The 22,721-nt window shown below is 36.4% G+C and overlaps 1 protein-coding gene across 1 annotated transcript in view; it reads right to left on the bottom strand.

Moving 5' to 3' along the window:
* Nucleotides 1-22,721, bottom strand: part of LOC136028534 (solute carrier family 12 member 6-like) — a 236,358-nt gene that overhangs the window by 20,905 nt on the left and 192,732 nt on the right. The window contains 3 exon segments of the mRNA XM_065706380.1: nucleotides 2,673-2,888; nucleotides 7,760-7,961; nucleotides 20,262-20,434. Coding sequence (XP_065562452.1) covers nucleotides 2,673-2,888; nucleotides 7,760-7,961; nucleotides 20,262-20,434 — 591 coding nt within the window.

The following is a 22,721-nucleotide window of genomic DNA, read 5'->3' as shown; positions in this document are numbered from 1 at the left end:
TACATTGGTGATGACCCCAGAAACGACACTACTGTGAAATTTGGTGTGCCCCAAGGATCAATCCTCGGTCCTCTTTTGTTTTTAGTCCATGTAAATGACCTAACTCGTATCCTTAATCCGAATCATGACGACCAAAAATGCTGTAACCTATGCTTTGATCAAACATCTGAGAACATTACTAACGAGCAAGATGAACTTATAACATTCGCTGACGACACTACAATTACCTGCTGCGGACTTGATATGCCTTCACTCCAGCGGAAGCTTGAAAACATCATAGAAGAGACCTATCTGTGGATGGATGCCAACAAACTTGTCATCAATGTAGAAAAATCTTGCATCCTACTATTTTCTAGGGTAGGAACCCTTCACCCAGAAATAACAGGAATTGTGACGTCTCGTGGAAAGGTTCAACGACCAGTAAATGGATGTGCAAAATATTTAGGAGTAATAGTAGATGAAAACCTTTCTTTCCTTCCTCACATCCATGCTGTAGAATTAAAGCTTTCAAGGAATCTGGGTATCATGAAGAAACTGAAGCAAACATTCCCACGTAAAACTCTTACCCTTCTCTACAATGCACTCATTAGACCCCACTTACAGTATTGCGCAATGGTATGGCAATCAACATTCAAATCCCATCTGAAAAAACTGGATTCCATCCACAAGAATGCCTTGAAGATCATCAAACACACAGTAGATTATCTCTCGCTGAAATCGCTGTTTGAGCTTTCCTGCTTGGTTTTTGCTTTCAGATTCCTCTCCGGCTTGCTTCCACCACCTTTTAGGAATCTATTCCGTTTGGTATCCGAACAGCGTCTTCCAAACAAGACTATCTGCACAGATCCATATTCGAAATACGCCAACAGTGAGGTCGGATTTTTCGCCTGACATCGTCTGTGCTAAGGCCTACAATACCCTACCGCTTGAACTGAGAGGTAGGAGCTCCCTTGGTTCTTTCAAAAAGAGAATAAAAAATTATCTTGTTTTGAATTAGTTTAATTTGAATAATGAATCTAATTAGAAAAGTGATTTTAGCTATTATTGAGTTTTTTTGTGGGGGTTGGAGTGGTTTGCTCCTGGATGAAGAGGTGGGGACTTGTAAGGATGTTTTTAAGAGGTGTAAGGGTGTTTTTTTGGTAGGGGCCATGGTTGTATCGAGAAGTGGAGGGAGAGCCATAGTGCGTATTTATTTTTGAGGTGATATGGGACTCAGCATGCAGTTTTTGCATAGAGATGAGAGATTAAGTATGCTATGACTGTTATAATTTTTTTTTAATAAACCCGAATGAACTGAACTGAATCAAATTTTAAGAAAGTGCAGGTTATGAAAAAAAAGGTCTTCGTATTTTAGGAAAACGTCTTAATTGTGGTGATACGGTTAGTTGTTTTAAGTCATTATGTATTTTACCAGTAAAAAAGATATGTGAACACCAGATTGGTGTATTTTTTTTTATAAAAGTTTAAATCAGCTGTGCCCTTCATATTTTAGAAATTTTTATTTTGATCATGCCCATTACCATCAGTATGAGACGAGAAATACGAGTCTACTAGTCAATGATATTGGAGAGTTGTCTAGAGGTGAGTTTTACGTGCGAAAGTCGGGCGTGAAGGTGTAGAATCGTCTTCTGGAGAGAATCAGGGAGTCGGAGAACCAGTTTTTGTATAAAAATAGATTGAAAAATTATCTTTTTGAAAATTAGGTAAAGTTGGAATATCTCTCCCAGTATTTTAATAAATATTTATAGGTTATTACTAGTGGATAGGGGTGGGGTAGGGTGGGGGGTACGGATGTGTATTATTGGTGATGATTAGTTAAATAAATGTCTTGCGCTCCCACACAGGACACGGTTTTGCCCTTCTTGGGAGACTTGTGTATGTTTTTGGTAATTGAGTATAAATAAAATGAATTGAATTGTGAAAAATTGTGAAAAGAAGTCATATGGATTATCAGCACTACTTATGTTGATTTTTGATCGTTTTGAGTTTGACTCTGCTATTTATTTTAATTTTTGATCGTTTTGAGTTTTATTCATTTAATGATAGTGATTTGTGATAGTTTTACTCTTGAAAGATTACTTGACTTTATTGTTGCTCATTCTTGGCTTACTGGAGCTCTTTACTTTACTTTGAAAAACTTGTCATGTGGAAATTTTTTTGAATTAATTATTAATAAAGAAGGTGGGAGCAGTGAAGTGGTTAAAAGCAGAATAGCCAAGGCTCAGAGTGTTTATTCACAGTTGAAAAAAATTTTGAAGAATAAGAAGATAATTCTGCAAACCGAGATTAGAATATTGGAAGCTACAGTGATGACAGTGGTCAAATATGGTTCTGAAGCATGGGCGCTTCGAAAAGGGAATGAAGATTTGTTCTATATTTTCCAGAGAAATTGCCTACAAATTGTTTTTGGGTACCCGTCCATATATCAAACAACAAGTTGTGCGAAAAATATGGCTATATCCTTCTGACTGGGGCTGTAACAAAATAAAAATTCAGATGGCTAGGACACGTTCTGCGGATGAAAGTTGACAGAATACCAAATATTGTCAAAGTGAGGTCTGTGAGGGGCAGTTGCTCCCCGCTCCATAGCAAATTTGTGCCCTTGTTGTTATGTACATGGTGTAATTCACCACATGGTGTAATACTTCTGTAAAAACAGAAGTTGTACTTACCATTTCAACAACTTCGACTACTGCGTCAATTCGAAGCTGATAAAGAAAATCCTTCAAGTCCTTCTTCATTTGAATAGAATTGTCCTCTAGTTGAGCAACTGTGAAGATCCGTAGTTTACATTTGCTCCAGCATCGATGTTTTTTCAATAAAAACGGCAAAAGCATTAAAAGACCACCATCATGGACAATCCACCACACATCAATAAACCCATTGAGCTAAAAGAGGAACAAGCTGAATATTACTGTTTTAATCATGGAATAATGCCCACAGTACAAAATCAAAATGCATGAAGTGCGAAAATTGATTGCTGTTTGTATACAACCACTTGCCAAGTTAGATGGAAGTTGATGATATATTTTTGTATGAAACACTTTCAGAAGTAAACGGACTTTCAGAGCACATTAAAAGCGAGAGAAAACCATATAAAATCTAACAGCAAAATTATGAATTAAAAAATGTAACTGCGTCATGTAAGCGAGATCACAGTCATAACAACAAAAACAGACAAAAACTATTATGACATAGTGACAATAAAATCTAAACGACTAAAATGTGGCATTAACCACATCATAAATATTATACAGTTTGGAAAATTCCTACCATCTCCATTTAAGATTTTTGCGACACATTAGTCTCAAACAATTCTTTATAACTCCGCCTTCGCGCGTATGCAATTAACTTCCCTTTAATTGCAGAGAAACTTCCCTTTGCGCGCATTATGAAGTGTCCCATTTCTATATTTGATAAACTATATTTGAATAAAAAAAAAGCCTTGAGTGAGACATTCTAAGGCAACGTATAAAAGGCACATATTAAACTCTAACAAGATCATAACATGACTTTGACTTTCTTTCTTCTTTCTAATGTCAGCTCAAAAGAGGCTTTGAATATTCATCTAAAGCTGACACAAATCTCTTGTTATACCGGTAAAACATGGGCACTGATTCGAAGCCACAACCTTTGAAGTCACAATCTTTATGGCTTATGAGGCATAAGAAAGATGATCTCTTCCTTATCCCTCCTTATCTTTAACCATAGCCCCTTTTTTATCCTTTAAATTCCTATTATATATATATATATATATATATATATATATATATATATATATATATATATATATATATATATATATATATATATATATATATATATATATATCCTGCGATTAGATAGAAGGTGACCAAAGCTCTGTCATTCCCATTGCAAAGGGGCCTAGATGGGCTTTAAATGCAGAAATTTTCTAGAAATATGGAGTTGTAGAAGTGGCAGTAAATACGTCTCCTCTACAGAGGTGCTTCAAAGAAGATTATTTGTGACAAGTTAAGGGCATGTTTGCTGTCTTAAAGGCGCGCAAGTCGAGAGTATTCAATAAACAACGAAGCTGATTTATAAAATTGATTATTGAAAATATCATTAATACCGTCAGAAAAAGCGAAATGTTAGAAAATTAAATATAACTTTATTGTCGTAAATAATTTATCTCAGTAAAGTGACATTGTCGTTATCGTTAGTATTAACTTATTGCTTGTTATTCGTCTTAGAATTGATCCGTATTGAAAATTCTTGCAGTTTTGGCTTTTTTTAAAATTTACTCAAAGTGATATTATCAGTTCCTAATAAAAAGGGTTTATTCCGAGAGCTTGAAATATATGTGTAAAATGTATAATTAGGCCTAAACACTCCAAAACGAAGCTTCTACTGAACCACGGCACCACTCCAGCGTATGAATCAAACACCATCGAAGAGAGACCCTGCCAATACCTGACGAATTGTCGCAAGGCCACCAGCGCACAATTACTGGCCAAGGTAGTAGCATTCTGCTGATTTTGGATTAATTTGCACCAATTCTTTATTGCCTCAGCCGTAATGTTGGATTTTTTGTTTTCTCGTGTGGTTAAGCATTTCAATTTTTGTACTGAAAAAAAATTTATTCAGCACTGTTTCTTGTAGCGCATCCATTGAATAGAGAATTGTCATTCGAACAGACACTAAGTTAATTTCCAGTTAGGAACTTTAGAGTTAAGGACCTCTCTTTTCCAAGACACCTTAGTATTATACTAATCATATAAAAAAAAGCCTCAGCCAGGGTAATATTGCTTGATTACAACCTTTCGAAAAATTCTGGCACCTCCTCCACCCTTAGTTTTGAAGCAATACGGCCCATATACGAACTTGGCTTTACTCTTCACACAAGGAACCTATATACCAAGTTTCATCAATATATCTTTTTCCGTTCTCGAGTTATTGAGTCCACCGACGGACAGACGGACAAATGGATATTACGATCTCATAGGCATCCATAAGTTTTCCTATAGGATCCCAAAAATAGTTGATTCGAAGAAGAAACGGCGATTGAAAACCAATCCTTTTCTTCTTTCTGAAAATTGCGCAAAATGCTGCATCTTTGTGACATGTCTCTTGCGATTTCTCGTGGTATTAGACATTAAGTGTCGCGAGAATACTGGTCCGAAATCAGAAAGTCGTGAAAACTGCAGAGCTAATTCCCCAGTTTCTGAAGAATTGTTGAATTAAGACACGCTCTTGCTGATGATGCATAGACTCCTAATTTTTATTATTCATGCGATGATTTTCTTTGACATTTTTCGAGGTCGAAGAGACATTGCCAATAAAAACAAGAGAGCGGAAAGAGAGGGCCAGGAGGCTGCCTAAAAAAGGAGAAGGGAGTCGAAAAAAACTGGAAACCATCCGCAACCAAGTTGCACTATACTTTATCCTTTTAAAGGCATGGGAAGAAACCAAGGATGACGGTAACAGCAACATTCTTGAGTTCTGGAGACTTAATCGCGGTAAAATTCCGTCAATTCTGTCACCCTTGCCTGAAAGTTATTGTCTATTCCTGCGACTAGTGTGATTAAGCGTTCAAATAGCCTTGATGGTGACGGCCTTTCTTACCGATTTTTTGCTTATGATTGTCCTGCTCTACTTAACCATTTACAAATATTTTTCCAGTCTTTCTTAACACAGTCGCTTGTTCCTGATAGTTTCCTTTGTGGCCGTGTAACGTCTATTCAAAAGCGAGGCAAGGACCCCACGTCATGTATGAATTATCGTCCCATTACAGTATCGTGTTTCTTAAGTAAGTTGCTTGAACATTTGTTACTACCAGAAATTGAGTCGAATTGTGATTTTACGCCTTTTCAATTTGGTTTTCGGAAAAGTTTCGGTTGCTCCCATGCACATCATGTTTTAAGCCGACTCATGAAAGATGCCGTAAAAGCTAAAATGTCTTTATACTGTCTTACTGTTGATATTTCTGGAGCTTTCGACAATATTGTACACTCTCAGACAGAATAGTAAAACAGGGTGGCCGGCGGAGATTAAGGATATCTTAGATAAGTGTGGATTAGGGGAATGGTGGAATGAAGGAAAGGGGATTATGGGTATGGAGGAAATAGTAATAAGGGAGGTACAAGAGAGGTTGAAGAACCAAGAAATACAGATATGATGGGCAAGTTTGGATCGTTCAGGGTCGTTAAAATTGTATAGACAGATAAAGGATAGTTGGGGGGAGGAGGTATTTTGGAAGTTTGGGTTAAGTAGAGAGGATTTAAAGGCTTATTTGGATTGGAGGGGAAATGGATTTTTGATTGGGGAGAAAAGAAAGTATCAAGGGAGAAAAGGGGAGAAGGTAGAATATATTGCTTGTCCTATGTGCGGATCACAGGATGGAAGTTTAATACATTTTTTGTGTGAATGTGTCGAATTGAATGATTGGAGGCGAGAGATGTATGGTAAAGAAAAATTTAATGAGATATTGATCCTAGATAGAATGAAAGAGACAAATTTCCTGAGTATTAAAAGGATAGCAAGATTTGTAAGGATTCCAGCGGCAGATCGGGAGCGTTTTCTTTAAATAGTATTAATTTAATGTAGTTAATTTGTTGTTTGTTTGTTGTTATGTAATTTTCCTTTGGCCCACGGACTTTTTCTGGAATAAATTATTATAAGGAGCGACCCGGCTCAATAGTAACCAAAATTTTAAAATACGAAATTTTGATACCAATAGTTACATCAAAAGAATTGCATTTTAATGCTGATTTTAAATATATAAATTTAATCAAGCTTAGTATTATCCATCAAAAGTTACGAGCCTGAGAAAATTTGCCTTATTTCAGAAAATAGGGGGAAGTGCCCGTTAAAAGTCATAGAATCTTAACGAAAATCACAGCATCAGATTCAGAGTATTAGACAACTCTACTGTAGAGGTTTCTAGCTCCTATCTGCAAAATTGTGGAATTTTGTATTTTTTGCCAGAAGACATATCACGGATGCGTGTTTATTTGTTGTTTTTTTCCCAGGGGTGATTGTATCAACCCAGTAGTCCTAGAATGTTGTGAGAGGGCTCATTCTAAAAGAAATTAAAAGTTCTAGTGCCTTTTTTAAGTTACCAAAAATTGTTTTATGGCAAACAAATTTTAGCTCTTTGATCAAACAGTTCGTGGTAACGAACTGTAAATAAGGAGCGACCAGGCTCAATAGTAACTTAAACTCTAAATACCAGAATTTTGATACCAATAGATATATAAAAAGAATTGAATTTCTATTCTAATTTTAGATATATAAGTTTCATCAATTTTAGTCGTACCCATCAAAAGTTACGAGCCTGAGAAAATTTCCCTTAATTTAGAAAAAAGGAGATATTACCCCCTAAAAGTCATAGAATCTTAACGAAAATTACACCATCAGATTCATCTGTTGTAAGATGTTTTGCTAGCCGGACGGCACAAGTGACATCTACCAACTTATCGAAATTTATTTGTAAATATTTTTACAATATTAAAGAAAAACAAACCGACCCTACTTTTTGACAGAAAAAACCAATGCTGCCACCTTTCTCAAAAGGAACAAACTAAGCAACATTTTCCGTTGTTATGCTGAATACCCCCTAAAATTCGTACCCCCACCTACCAAGATAATAAGTATCTTAATCACAAGCAAAGAGTGGCAGAACATTTTATTTATTTTCTTTGTTTAATTTTCTTTGCTGTTCCTTTCATCTTCTTAGTCAATTTTACCAGGGTTCTTTTAAAGTTTTTTTTTCTTTTTACTTTTGAAGCTAATTTACCTTTTGTGTGCTGTCAGGGAAAGTTTCCAATCCTTTAGGGACTAAAACAGCCATTTCATTTGCTCTTGCAGTTTGAATGGCAGTGACAAACGCCGAGTGGGGCTGATCACCAGTCTCGGTCTCTTCACGATTTCTCCAATGTCTTGGCCAGCATACAATGACAGTGTTGGGCTTAAGGCCACCAAGACCTGTATTTTGAATTCTACAAATGAAAAAGAATTTTGTATATTTGTAACATGTATTTTTTGGGGGGGAGGTCGTGGGGGCTACAAAAAAAGCTTTAAAAACACATTAAGTATCTGTTTACATGCATTTTGTTACATTTTTACGAGTCAGACGAAAAAAAATTGGGGAGAGGGGTTCAGATCGAATATTGCCCCCTCCCCTGGGGGTCATAATTTCAGGTGGAGGAGGAAGAAGGCCCCTCAAATGTACACTCAGCAGGGCCAACTGCCGTGTTCACGCGTCAGATGAGTTACAAACCTTCTCCCAGTAATGGGTTTAATTGCATGGTGAAGCAGAACACCATCGTGGGAGGATCCTCTATAGGAGGACAACTGCGGCAGGGCGTAAGATCCAGATTTATGGACAACGGCCTCTGTAAAGGGCTGCCTCGACCCTTTCGGGGTACCTGCAAGACTGGGAAACTTGCGGTCAATTTTTCCCACTTGAGGAGTGGCGCCTCTCGAGGAAATTATAGCCTAGTAAACAACACAGCATTCGCACGGGATTCTGATTATTGGATAATTTTCTGGGCTTGGTTTGTTTTGATGGGCGTTTTCGGGCTGAAAAACCTCTTCCTAGCTAATTTATCTACTATGGGCTGCCTCCCCGTAGTAGCATAATATTTGTAGGCATGAATATATAATGAGTCGGAGGTAATAGGCTTGGGACTGTCTGTGCAGGATTTCGACTCTTGTTGATAGAAGAGCATCGCCAAGTGCTGAAAACCATGTTGTGACCAAGATGGGCCCAGGATTGCACAAAGCCTCCAACTTACTGGAGGTCCCAGGGACTTCTTGCTGTCCGGTTCTAAGCCGGCTTAAGCGCTTCGGTGTAGACTTGAGAAGATATGTTGGTCCCCATCCTGCACTGGTATCCGGGATCACTGCTTTTCTTGAGGCCAAAATAATTTCAAAGATTTAAAGAACATGAAAATTGGAACTTGGAATGTTACGACGTTAAAAAATGACTATCGCATCGACATTTTGACTGACGAATTCAGACGGTTTGAACTGGATTTATTAGGAGTTTCAGAAACTCATATCCCAGGGGTAGGAAGCATGAAATTAGGTGACATAGAATTTGTTTACTCAGGAAGAAAGGATGGGGTACATAGACAGGGAGTAGGGCTTAAGATGAATAAGAAAGCTGCTAAGTCTTGTTTAGGGTGGGAAAGTATTGGTAATAGAATACTAATTGCCCATTTTATGACAAAATTGTTTAGGGTGTCAGTTATAGTAGTATATGCCCCCATTGAACCAACTGATGGAGATACTAGTGACTCAGATGAATTTTACTTACAGTTACAGGAGCAAATAGACAGGGTACCAGGTAGAAATATGGTGTTTTTGCTAGGAGATTTTAATGCCCAGGTTGGTAGAAATAGGGATAGATGGTATCCTAGCCTAGGTAATTTTGGTGTAGGAAAAGAAAACAGTAATGGCTATAGGCTTTTGCAATTTTGTAGGTATAACAACCTAGTTATAACCAATACGGTGTTTGGTCACAAAATGGCCCATAAGTTGACATGGTATTCACGTGATGGTAAGACAGCAAACCTTATTGATTATGTTATTGTAAACAGAAGACTAGCAGGATCAATACAAGATACTAGGGTGTATAGGAGTGCCGTTATTGATGTTAAAAGTAAAGATCACCATCTAGTAGTGTCTAAGGTTAATTTAAAGCTGAAATTTCGGAAGAGTAACTCCCTCCCGGGAAGTTATGATGTTGGTAGACTTCAGGATGAAAATTTGAGAAAAAAATTCCAGGAACAGTTGAGTACTAAACTTGAGGGTTTAAAATTTGACAATGTGGAAGATGGATGGAATAATTTCAGAAAAACAATTTGTGAAGTTGCTGATGGTGTCCTAGGGAAGAGTGCTAAGACAGCAACTAGGAATATTAGTGAAAAAGCTTTAGGTTTAATAGAGAGTAGAAAGGGTTTGTATAAGAATTATCTGAGCGATAGGTCGTATGAAAACAAAAGGAATGTAAAGAAAGTGGAGAAAGCATTAAAATATGAACTAAGGAGATGTGAAATGGAGGCGATGGATAAAATTGCTGAGGATCTGGAAGATGCGGCTAGACGGCATAATAGTAAAATATTATACTGGCATGTTAATAAATTGAAAGGGAGTAGCCGATCCGGACTAGTCCCAGTTAAAGATAGAAATGGGGTCACAATTAGTGATAAGGAAAAAGTTAAAGAAAGATGGGTGGAACATTTTGAGAATGTGCTAAACCGAGATACAGTTGCAGAAAAAGATATAGATGAAAATGAAAAAGTTTGTGATACCTTGGATGTGAAGGAAGATTTGTTTAGTGAGGAAGAATTAGCGACAGTACTAGAAGGATTAAAAAATAATAAGGCCCCAGGTGCTGATAGTATGATTAATGAGTTCCTTAAATATGGTGGCTCTGAGGTTAGGAATAAGCTACTGAAGATTATGAACATGATTTTTGAAAAAGGGGAAGTACCCAATGATTTTAGGAAAACCTTAATTAAACCACTGTATAAGAAAGGTGACAAGAGTGAATGTCGGAATTATCGAGGCATTAGTCTGGTCTCTGTAGGTAGCAAATTACTGAGTAATATGATACTTTTTAGACTGAGACATGCTGTAGACAAAGTTTTAAGGGAAGAACAATGCGGTTTTAGAAAAGGTAGAGGATGTGTCGACCATGTTTTCACTCTTAGGTTAATAATTGAGAAGTCCCTTCGTTGTCAAACACCTTTGGTCCTTAGTTTTATCGATTATGAGCAAGCTTTCGATTCTGTTGATAGAACAGCGTTAACAAAGGTCTTATCGTTATATGGTATACCAGAAAAATACATTAAAGTGATTTGCGCTATGTACGAGAATAATACTGCTGCGGTTAAGGTAGGAAATGAGGTTAGCAACTGGTTTTGTATTAAATCAGGAGTTAAGCAGGGTTGTGTTCTATCCCCCTTTATATGGATCATTTTGATGGACTTCGTCTTAAGGAGCACAGGAAAGGCAATTGGAGACCATGGAATCAAATGGGGAGGAAGAACGCTCCTGGACTTAGATTATGCTGATAATTTAAGCATATTAGATGAAAGTGTGAGCAAAATGAATGAATTTTTAGAGGTTTTACGAGTTCAGGGTGCTAAAATAGGCTTGAAAATTAATGTTAAGAAGACTAAGTCACTAAGGTTAGGAATAAGTGAAGATGAACAGGTGACCTTAGGTAACGAAAAAATTGATCAGGTTGGGAGCTTCAGTTACCTTGGTAGTATTATTAGTAAAGATGGTGGGAGCAGTGAAGATGTTAAAAGTAGAATAGCTAAAGCTCAGGGTGTTTTTTCACAGTTAAAAAAAGTTTGGAAAAATAGAAAGATAAGCCTACAAACCAAGATTAGAATATTGGAAGCTACAGTGATGACAGTGGTCAAATATGGTTCTGAAGCATGGACACTCCGAAAAGCAGATGAAAATTTACTAGATGTTTTCCAGAGAAATTGCCTACGGATTGTTCTGGGTACCCGGCTGACTGACCGTATTTCAAACAGTAGGTTGTACGAAAAGTGTGGTTCAATCCCGCTTTCTGGGGCTATAATGAAAGAAAGGTTGAGATGGCTAGGCCACGTTCTACGGATGAAGGATGACAGATTACCAAAGATTGTCCTTTTTGGCCAACCGTCTGGGGCTACACGGAAAGCAGGTCGTCCTTGTCTGGGTTGGGAGGATGTCATAAATAAGGATTTAAAGGAAATGGGAACTTCCTGGGAGGGTGTAAAGAGGGAGGCTTTAAATAGATTAGGTTGGAGGAGGAGCGTGCGTAGCTGTGTTGGCCTCAGGCGGCTTGGTGCTGCAGTGAGTTATTAGTAGTAGTAGTAGTAGTAGATACGGCCTTGGTTAACCACCATGCGACAAAAGTAAAACTTTGGCCTTTTGCAAATCAGAAGTCTTTTTTTAGAGTCGTCACAGACTTTTTCAGACTACTAATGCAATTACTAACAAATCACTGCAGCACAAAGCCACCTGAGTCCAACACAGCTGCAAACACCCCTCCTCCATCCCGATCTATTCAATGCCTCCCTCTCTACATCCTCCCATGAAGTTCTCGTTTCCTTTAAATATTTTTTTACACCCAAACCGTGAGCGGTCTGCTCTCTGTTTAGCCCTAGACGGTTTGTCAAAAAGAGCAATCGGCATTGTATGATATACCCCTGCAGCTCAAGAAGTGAAGTTAGGTTAACCCTTATAAAAAATACCCAAGTATGATAAAAAGATATGATATTTTGGGGTATTATATATTTTGCACATTAGGGGTGGGGTAAAGTACAGCGGGTCTGCATGCAGGATGTGTTAGCTACAATTATTCTAATATTATAAAGTAAGAATTGTTTTCTGACTCACACTGTCCAAATACTTTAACCAACCACCCCCACCCACCCCCTAATGTGTGAATATATAGCCCAAATTATATATTTCCAATCTGTTCTGTCAATTATCTATGTCTTTTCTCACGCTAAGTTGAAAGAAACTAGCAAAAGAAACCGGTTTACAGTGCATCAATGCATGAACAACTTGAGCTGCAGGGGATATATCATATAAGTACCGGGCAATATTTGGCAATCTCTTATCCTTCACCCGCAAAAAGTGCCCTAGGAATCTCAACCTCGTTCTCATTATAAGCCTAGAAAGCGGGATTGAATCACACTTTTTGTACAGCCAACTGTTTGAAATACGGTCAGTCAGTCGAGTACCCAAAGGCCTTAGCCGCTATACCCATATGGAACATTTCTTATTCATAATATTGAAACATAATAAAACAGATATATCGTGTAAAGTTAATACTCCATGTCTGGCACATGCATAAGCTGGGACGGCATATCAGACAGACGAGGATTTATGACCGTCGAAAAGACATCTGTTGTTTTGCTGCTTGAACCCAAAAAGTACAGCAACAAATAGCACTTAAACTTTATTACGAAAACCGCTTGTATTCCCATTAACAATGAGATTTTATTAGTACTGAAATTCAGCTATTGTTACTTTAAGGCACTTAGGATGTTTCAGTCAATCTGAAAAATCAAATTTGTTCATACTAGCACTAGCTAAATCTTGGTATTAGTAAAACCTCATTTCATTTAATCCTCTCAAGGCAGGGTTCATGTAGTATGGGTATTTTCACATAGCTATTTATTTAGTTTTAAAACCTTTTTATGCCAGTCCTTTAAAATTTCCGGGTAAGGTACGATGGGCGACCATTTTCCTCTTGATCGGTGACTGGACCCAATTATGGCACTGCTTAATAACGGTTATTATCAGAAGCTTATGAATGGTGATTTCAATGACGCAAGCTTTAAACTATACGTTGTCTTCAGGCAGATTTCTCAAAAACTAAATTTTAGCTTATGGTAGAATATAAGGCCCCTACAGTGGCGTAGCTAGGGAGAAAACAGGGGGTGATTTTCCCTGGTTGCAGCCTCTAAGGGAGCACCAAACGGTTTCTTTTTAATAAACCATATTTGCATATTTATATTGTGCCAGTGATAGCATGGGATGGTGGTCAAAACCAACATCATTTCTGGGCATTGAAAACCCTAGCTACAACTCTGGGTACGTAGTATCGTGGATCTAAATTTTTAAAATTGTCGGATTATTAATATTCAGAGATTAGTTTTAAAAATTAAATAGATTATTTTTAGAGTCAATCTCTTATTGCCTCGTTTCTTATTAATATTAAATAAAAAAAAGTTTTTTAACTGAAAGTAAGGAGCGACACTAAAATTTAAAACGAACAGAAATCACTCTGTGTATGAAAGGGGCTGTTCCTCCCTCAACGTCCCGCTCTTAACGCTAAAGTTTTACTTTCCTCAAAATTCTACTTTATTAAAAAGTAAATAACTTTAGCGTTAAGAGCGGGACGTTGAGGGAGGAACAGCCCCTTTCATACACGAAGTAATTTCTGCTCGTTTCAAATTTTAACGTCACTCCTTACTTTCAGTTAAAAAAACACTTGTTTTTATTTAATTTCTGAACGTTTTTGAATTAATGTATGTTTTTATTTTGGCTCTCCGCAAATGAATAATTAAAACGAAATTTGCGTATTAATTTTTTTTTTGCTTAATGGCTTTCTCTTAGTTTTGATCAGACGATTTTGAGAAAAAGTGTGGGAGAGGAGGCCAATTTGCCCACCAATTTTTCGGTTACTTAAAAAGGCAACTAGAATTTTTAATTTTTAACGAACGTTTTTATTAGTAAACAAGAGCTAAGAGCTCATATGGCACTTGTGACGAGGCAAGAAGAGCTAAGAGCCAAGAGCTCGGATGGTATGAGCTCTAACACAATTCGAAGAATCACTAGATTGATTTAAAAGGAAAATCAGAGGCTTAATGTCGGTTAGGATTTAAAATAAGAGCTCTGAGTCACGATGCCCTTCTAAATATCAAAATTCACTAAGATCCGATCACCCACTCGTAAGTTATAAATACCTCATTTTTTCTAATTTTTCTTTTCCATTTAGCCCCCCAGATGGTCGAATCTGGGATAACGACTTTATCAATTCAATTTGTGCAGATCCCTGACACGTCTACCAATTCTCATCGTCCTAGCACGTCCAGAAGCACCAAACTCATTAAATCACTGAACCCCTCCTCCCAACTCCCCAAAGAGAGCGAATCCATTACGTTTACGTTAATCACGTATCAATGACTTTTGCTTATTCTATCCACCAAGCTTCATTTAGATACCTCCTCTCCAAGCGTTTTCCAAGATTTCCCCCTCCAACCCCCCCCCCAATGTCCACAGATCTGGTCGGGATTTGAAATAAGAGCTCTCAGACATGAATTACTTCTAAATATCAAATCTCATTAAGATCCGGTCACCCGTTCTTAAGTTAAAAATACCTCAATTTTTCTAATTTTCCCAAATTAACACCCTCCAGCTCCTCCAAAGAGAGCGGATCCATTCTAATTATAACAATCATGTATCTAGAACTTGTGCTTATTCTTCCCATCAAGTTTCATCCCGATCTCTCCATTCTAAGCGTTCTCCAAGATTTCTGTTTCCCTCCTCCAGCCCCCTATGTCCCCGGATCCAATTCGAGTCGAAAATGCAGCATCTCAGACATAAGATCCTTCTATATATATATATATATATATATATATATATATATATATATATATATATATATATATATATATATATATATATATATATATATATATATATATATATATATATATATGTATATATATATATATATATATATATATATATATATATATATATATATATATATATATGTAAAAATAGATGTAAAATCTTAAGCCAAAAATTGATATTAAAAGGGTTTTTCTGCAAATAAATTAACTTGGCAATTTAAAAAATTCAGTTTTCATTATAATGAAATTTTAAATAAATACCAAAAGAATTATCTGGAAATACTTAAAGAAATTTTCGGCTAATTTCTGAGGTTCACGAAAAGATGGTGCAGCGCCATTTATTTTGAATCGTTTTTCTAATAAAGCAGATTTTTTTTAAAAATAGCCTCATGGTAAAGATGAATTCTATAATTGTTTAGTTCATTCAGGTTTTTTACAATGTGTTAATATTTGTGATTTGGTAAAATTTATCACGTTTAGTTTACCTATTGTTGCTAAAAAGAGGAATATATTAACAGGATAAGTTTGTTTTGGTGTTACTTGGTTGTTCTACATTTGCCGGGTTTTTTTCATAGGCAGGTATTTTGGGGGTGATACCTGACACGGGGATGCCATGGATATTCTGTGGTAGGCACAACACTTGACTGGGTAGAGAATTCAAAGTGCCGAAACCCTATAGGCAAGTGTATTCTCCTGATGAGCCCTTTTGTTGGGTTGTTGCCTCTGAATTATTTGTCTTTAATATTTTTATTGTTTGGTAAATGACGATTTATACTTATTGACGACATGACTGCCTGTCCATGGATTATTCTTTATGGTTGACTGTGTATGGCTATGCTGTTTGACCTATGTGATTGTATGGATGAGTAGGGTTAAGGCCTCGTTCAAGTGCTGGTCTATAAAAGCCACTAATTTAGGATATATATATATATATATATATATATATATATATATATATATATATATATATATATATATATATATATATATATATATATATATATATATATATATATATATCATGTTTCATAAAGATCCGATCACCTATTCGTAAGATAAAAATACCCCAATTTTCACGCTTCCAAGAATTACGGTCTCCCCCTCCAACTCCCCCCAATGTCACAGGATCTTGTCGGAATTTAACATTAGAGCTTTAAAGCACAAGATCCTTCTAAATATCAAATTTCATTAAAGTCTGGTCACCCTTCCGAAGTTATAAATACTCATTTTTCCGAATTACCCCCTTCTCCCAACTCCACAAAAGAGAGCAGATCTGGTCCGGTTATGTTTCATCCTGATCTCTCTGCTTTTTAGGTTTCTCCCTCCCAACTTCCCTCCCCCCAAAGTCACCAGATCCGGTCGGGATTTAAAACAATAGCTCTGGGACACGATATCCTTCCAAACATCAAATTTCATTAAGATCTGATCCACCGTACGTAAGTTAAAAATACTTCATTCTTTCTATTTTTTCGAATGAACCGCCCCCACTCAACCCCCCAGATGGTCAAATCGCGGAAACGACTATTTCTAATTTAATTTGGTCCGGTCCCTGATATGCCTGCCAAATTTCATCATCCTAGCTTACCTGGAGGTGTCTAAAGTAGCAAAACCGGGACCGACAGACCGACAGTATTTGCAAGTGCTATATGTCACTTGGTTAATACCAAGTACCATAAGAATATACATAACTTACAAATTAACTTACGTAACGAACTTCTATATTCGTATATTTGTATTATGTATATGAAGGGGTTTGCCCCCTTGTTAATACCTCACTCTTTATACTAAAGCTTTAATTTTGTCCCAATTCTTTAAGATTGACCCCTGAGTCATAAAGGCTGTAGAATAAATAGTTGAAACTACTAAAAATACTTTAGTGTAAGGAGCAAGCTATTTAGGAGAGATGGAACCCCCATATGCGTAATAATCTCTGTTCGTTTTAAGTTTTAATGCTGGTCCTTACTTTCAGTTGAAAAAACTTTTTCATATTTATTTTTTCATTGCTTTTTTTTAAATAATGCTTGAAAATCCTGCGCCTTTTTCATGGTGTTTCTCTTCTCCCCTGACAAATAATAATATTAGTTTTAATAATAGAAATAGTAATTATTCCAAAACAGAAAAGCTGCAATAGCATAGCCAGGGGGAGGAGGTTGGAATTCGTAGAACATGTGTACAAATAGAAAAATTGGGACACTTTGAGACAAACAGCCCCTAACTCCACTTTATGCGTGCCTGAACTCAATTTTAAAGAATAAATGCGAAAACCCCCTACCTAGTTTTTGCTATTTGGGTGCGAAAATTGCAAGAGCTGAATGTAATCATGTTTCAAATGGTCAAAAAATGTCACAGAATACAAAAAATGTCAGAGTCAGAAAATGAAAAGTTTACCCTCTTCTCAAATTTTACTGTAGCTCTGTGCCACCTGAAACCCTATATTACAGAGCAAAGAGTGTAGGTAACTTATATGAGTAAAATTGACACTAGTGCCAACTAAATAAAACCACCATTGCCATTCATCTTTTGGGTACACTTAGAATTTTTTCTAGCTTCGTAATCGTTTTTCTGTCAAAATCTGAGATAAGACACTTCCTACTCCGCTAGGTTTGACAACTAAACAAATTAAATTAATTATTTTTATTGTAACAGTGGAAAAAATGTCAAGTGTCGCCAAATGCTAGATGGCGTAGAAGGTCTTTGTCTACACTAGCGCTAGTTACCACTTTTGTAAGTTACCATCTTATTACTATACTTGCAACTTCAATAGAGACAAAACGACAATGTGTGTATACATTTTCTATGCCCCATTTAACGTAAGGCAATGTGCAGTGTCACCTAGTGAAACCAAATGATGCTAAGGGACGGGGTTTGGTAAAAAAAAAATCACGTAGACAGTATTCCTTAAATTAAAAATAGAATTTTATTTTGCCATAAATCGCTTGCTGAAAGTTAAACACTTGCAATAGAGTCCATTCTAATGTCTCCTAAATATATTTCTAGTGATTAACTTCGGCTGAGAAGTCAAGCCTTAAACCCTGAAGTAGGGGATAAAAATCAAGGGGGCACCCGCTTGACAACTGTGGCGGAGCTTGTGCCAAGTTTGGTGTAGTCCTGCGACAAAGGTGCTGCTCTGAGATGCACACCAAGTGATAGAAAGTGAACGTCCATCACTAAAATATCATGAAGATCCATTATAAAAAAAATCCATCCGATGCCGTATATTTAGGAGCACAAACCAAAAATAGGTAATACTAAGTTTACCACATTTCCATATTAAGACCAGCTTTTTTAAGCAAAAAGCTTGCCAATATCGATGATCATCGCTACGTGGAATGTACCCAAAATCCTGCTCCTGAAATTTTCGAGGGGGCACCCACTTTTAGAAACCACGTAGACGAGGTCAATCGTGGTTGAAATTGTGCCAAGCATGGCAGAGATTATGCCAAGCATGGCAAAACTGTGTGGCACGTGGGTTGGAGATGTACGCTGGGTAGCAGAAAGTTGTTGCGGGGGAGGAAATTTCAAAAGTTAAGAGTCTGGTTTGAAATTTGAGTTCAATGCTTGGTAATGATACCAAATTTTTCTAATTTTTGTATTGGAAATTTCTTTGATTTGTCTATTTAATGAACCTTCAGACCAAAGGTTTGTATTTCATCAAGATGAAACATATTGATTTCATTAATTTAATTGCTCTTCCATTTGCTTAATTAAAAACTGTTATTGAGTATGTCTCTCGGTGTGTCAACTTTTTGCTTTCATGGAACACTGCCAGAAATCTGGTAGACTCAGCCAATAAACATGCACCTTGATGGGGTGTGACATAAACAAAGCTGTTTTAAGATGAGGGGCTAGGGGGTTGGAATCTCCCCCTCCCCCAAAAGAAGAAGTTTGAAAATGAATGAAACCAATTTTTATGCGTTTATGAAGTCTTTTTGCCCCCCCCCCTCCGAAAAGAAAAATCCTTGATTTGGCCGAGGAAACAAACAAACGTTTCTGGAGGCACCCAGAATGTTGAGTTTTCCAGATTTCCGGCCGGGTCAGCGACGTCAATTCACACAATTTTAAGGGAGGAGCAAAATGTATTTTTCAAAATCTAAAGGGGGACAATTTTCTTTCCGTGATAATACATGAAAGAGCCGTTTTGAGAGATGCCAAAAAGGATATTTTTCAAAACCTAACAGGGGGGGGGGGTCAAATGCGCGCCGTACCAAATCGACGTTCAAGGGCCTAGTTATATAGAAAATACAAAATATGGGCGTGCTTTTAGGTTCCGCTAGATGTGGCCTCGGTGTACACAAATGAGTGTTTTTACTAAGAATCCAACAGGGGAAAGAACAATAGTAGTGCACCAAAGAATAAAGTGGAACGGGTTTAGAAAAAGAACGTAATATTTTTAGGTATTTTCGAAGGGGTTAATGGGTTAAAAGAAAACTTCGACATCTCGAGATTTTTGGCAATAAATATTTTCATCAGACTTAGCATTTCAAATGAATTTTTCTTAACCCCCTTCATTTTTCTTCTTCTTAATAATAAGTAAGTAGAACGTGATTCTAGCATTGATTGAGCAAAAGAATGATCTGATAATACCCAATGTCCTAACTATTTAGCAATGCAGAATTTCTTATGTTTCAATAGATCTAACATCAGAAAAATGAAATCGAATAAATTAGATTAGTTAGATATCAATACGGGCTATTCAAATTGAGATGCCTACCCAACGTTGAAAACAAAATCTAAGTCGTAATTCAGGTGTCGTTTCATCTTCAGTGTCGCGGCATTTGATCCTTGTTTTCAGCTAAAATGAACAAATCCAAATTGTTCCAATAGGACGGTGGCTAAAATTTTCGATGGAAGGCTTGAATTAAGCGAATTCAATGAGAAACATAGACCATTATTTGGACAATAATATAAATCTTGATATTCATGGGGGGGAGATTGCCACACCGAAGGGTGTATACAGAATTTTTGGGTACGGAGGCTGTCTTTTTTTTAGAAGAAGGGGGATGTATTTATGACAAGCGAGGGGTTTCCTTTGGTTGTGAGTTTTTCAACATAATGTAGTTTGTCTTTTTGTTAATTCCTCTCCTCTAAACTCCTAGTTTCCTAAGCCAATTATGTTTACAAAGAGCTTATCTAACTTACGCAAAACTAACTCCTTCCGCCTGATGTTTGGCAACAATGACATCAAAAAATCCTTTGACTCTTTCTTCCTCCATTACTGCTCTTAAAGATTTTTTGGCAATCTCACTATCATGAAATCTGTTCATGAAATCTCCTTGAAGAACGCTAACACAAATTGTTAATCCTTTGCCAGCCTGAAAAAAGGCGTAATTAATTTTTTTTTCTTTTTTACGCAAAATAGATCCTTAAGGCCTAGAAAAAATTATTTGGCAAACAAGTTTAAAATGTGACCCTTATTCTATTTTAAATTGATGCTACTTCCAAAGAAAAGGACCTTAACTAAACTCAATATTCAGTTTTTAGGAGAGGAGGGATATATGACCACATATTCTCTTATTTCAGACAGGCAGGGTATGCAGGGTATGTATATATATATATATATATATATATATATATATATATATATATATATATATATATATATATATATATATATATATATATATATATTTATTACTTATAATAAATATATTTATATATTTATTACAATATATTTGTATAAATTTGTGTCTCACAATATTTCCTCCTAGAGATCTGTTGGGTTACGACTGATCTAATAATTTAATATATGTGAAAAGTGTTCTTTAATATCTCCATTGGGGTCTAAAAAGTGCATTTGGCCATATGAATATGGTTCAAAATCACATTCAGGGGTCTGTGATGGGTGTGCCATTAAATTGATTTTGAGATAAATTTTTCCAGCTATTTTGAAGGTGAAAACATTACGACTAATTTTGGCTCAAGCATCGCTTACGTTGAATGAAGCTAAAGCAAAACATGTGTTCCAGTTTCATATTTTTTTATGGAACTCTATAAAGAGCAAGTGATGTCCTACAACAGGCCAAACAAATTCGTTTGAAAATTGTTAATGTATGAATACAATTCGACCAAGCAGGACGCAGCCTCTGGGTAAATAATCTTTGTTGGCTACTTTTCCTGCGGGTTAATGGAGGACTCCTTAGCGAATACATACAGAGTTGAAGGGTCCCAAAGACTTGCAAATAACACTTGCTTAATTTACGACATCTTTGTAGGTTTTCGCTGGGTTTTATGCCACAATTTGTTGGCATCGAAGATGTTGCTGATGGTGCTGTTTTTCTAACATAATATTTTTTTTTTCCAGTAATTGTGTACATAATAATAACCACTTGAGAAGTGAAGTTAGGTCAATCCTAATGAAATATACCAAAGTGTGATAAAAATATAATACTTTAATAACGAATTAAAGCTATATTTTTGCACATGGGGGGGGGGGGGGTAAAGTATAGTTGGTCTGCATGCAAAATGTAATATCTAAAATTATTCTACAAATTATGAAGTAAGAATTGTTTTCTAACTTCACATTGTCCAAATACTTTACTCCACCCCTTAATGTGCAAATATATAGCCCAAATTATATAAGTCCAATGTATTCTGTCACCCGTCACTTGTTTGCCACCGAGCGTAGACTAATTACCTCTTAATGCAGACAGATAAAACCGGTTTGTTTACGAGTGTGTACCATCATGTACACAAGTCCTTTCTTTTTATCTTCTGCACTTTCATTTTTGACTTGTTCTGATTCTCGCTTTCCTTTAACAGCACAGCTCTTGGTGCTTCACTTTCATTTTTGACACTCTTGATGCTTGCTTTAGCGCGTCTGCTAGCCTTACAATTTTTGATCTTCGCTTTTATCTTTGACAAGTTCTGACGTCTGCTAGCCCTTCAATTCTTTGATCTTCACTTTTATCTTTGACAAGTTCTGATTCCTGCTGTTGCTTGCAATTCTCACTGCTGATTATCTTCTAACTGCATTATCCATTGTTCTTGCGGTTGCATATTTTATAACCACACATTTCAATGTTCTTCATTTTTATTTTGGTTCGACTGATCCTCATTGTCGCATGTCTTGTAGCCACATATTTTTTTTCTTCACTTTCGTTTTTGAGTCATTGTGATTCTCGATGCTCCTTATATCTTAACTACATATTTCTATGTTCTTCAATGTCGCATTTGGGTTCTTCTAATTGTTCGTTTCACTAATATTTTAACTACATATCTCTTTGATCTTTGTTTTCGTTTATCACTGCTTCAGACATTTGTTATTACATTTTGCATTGGTTGCTTGGATTGGTCACTTTTGATGGTCCAGGTTGTTCAGTGTCACCCGTGTACACTTACATTTCTCAGGTCTTTATCTTGATCTTGTTTCACTTGATGGTCCAATTTGTTCATTTTGAGCTGACGGTTTTATTCTCGTTTGTTCTTTGTTATGTTCATTTTGTGCTAACGTTAATTTACGTTTGTGTCCCCTAGATATTATGAAAATGCCGTTTGATATTTACATCATCAAATATGGGCATATGAATTTACATATTCAAATTTTTTTTTTTCTGCAAATGCTTCTAAAATGGTTTTAAAATCTACTTCACTTTCAGTCAG

Source organism: Artemia franciscana, chromosome 6 (genome assembly GCF_032884065.1).
Source record: "Artemia franciscana chromosome 6, ASM3288406v1, whole genome shotgun sequence".
In the NCBI taxonomy this organism is placed as follows: Eukaryota; Metazoa; Arthropoda; class Branchiopoda; order Anostraca; family Artemiidae; genus Artemia; species Artemia franciscana.
The sequence above is the reverse complement of the archived record's forward strand: the minus strand, read 5'-3'. Positions and strand labels throughout refer to the sequence as shown.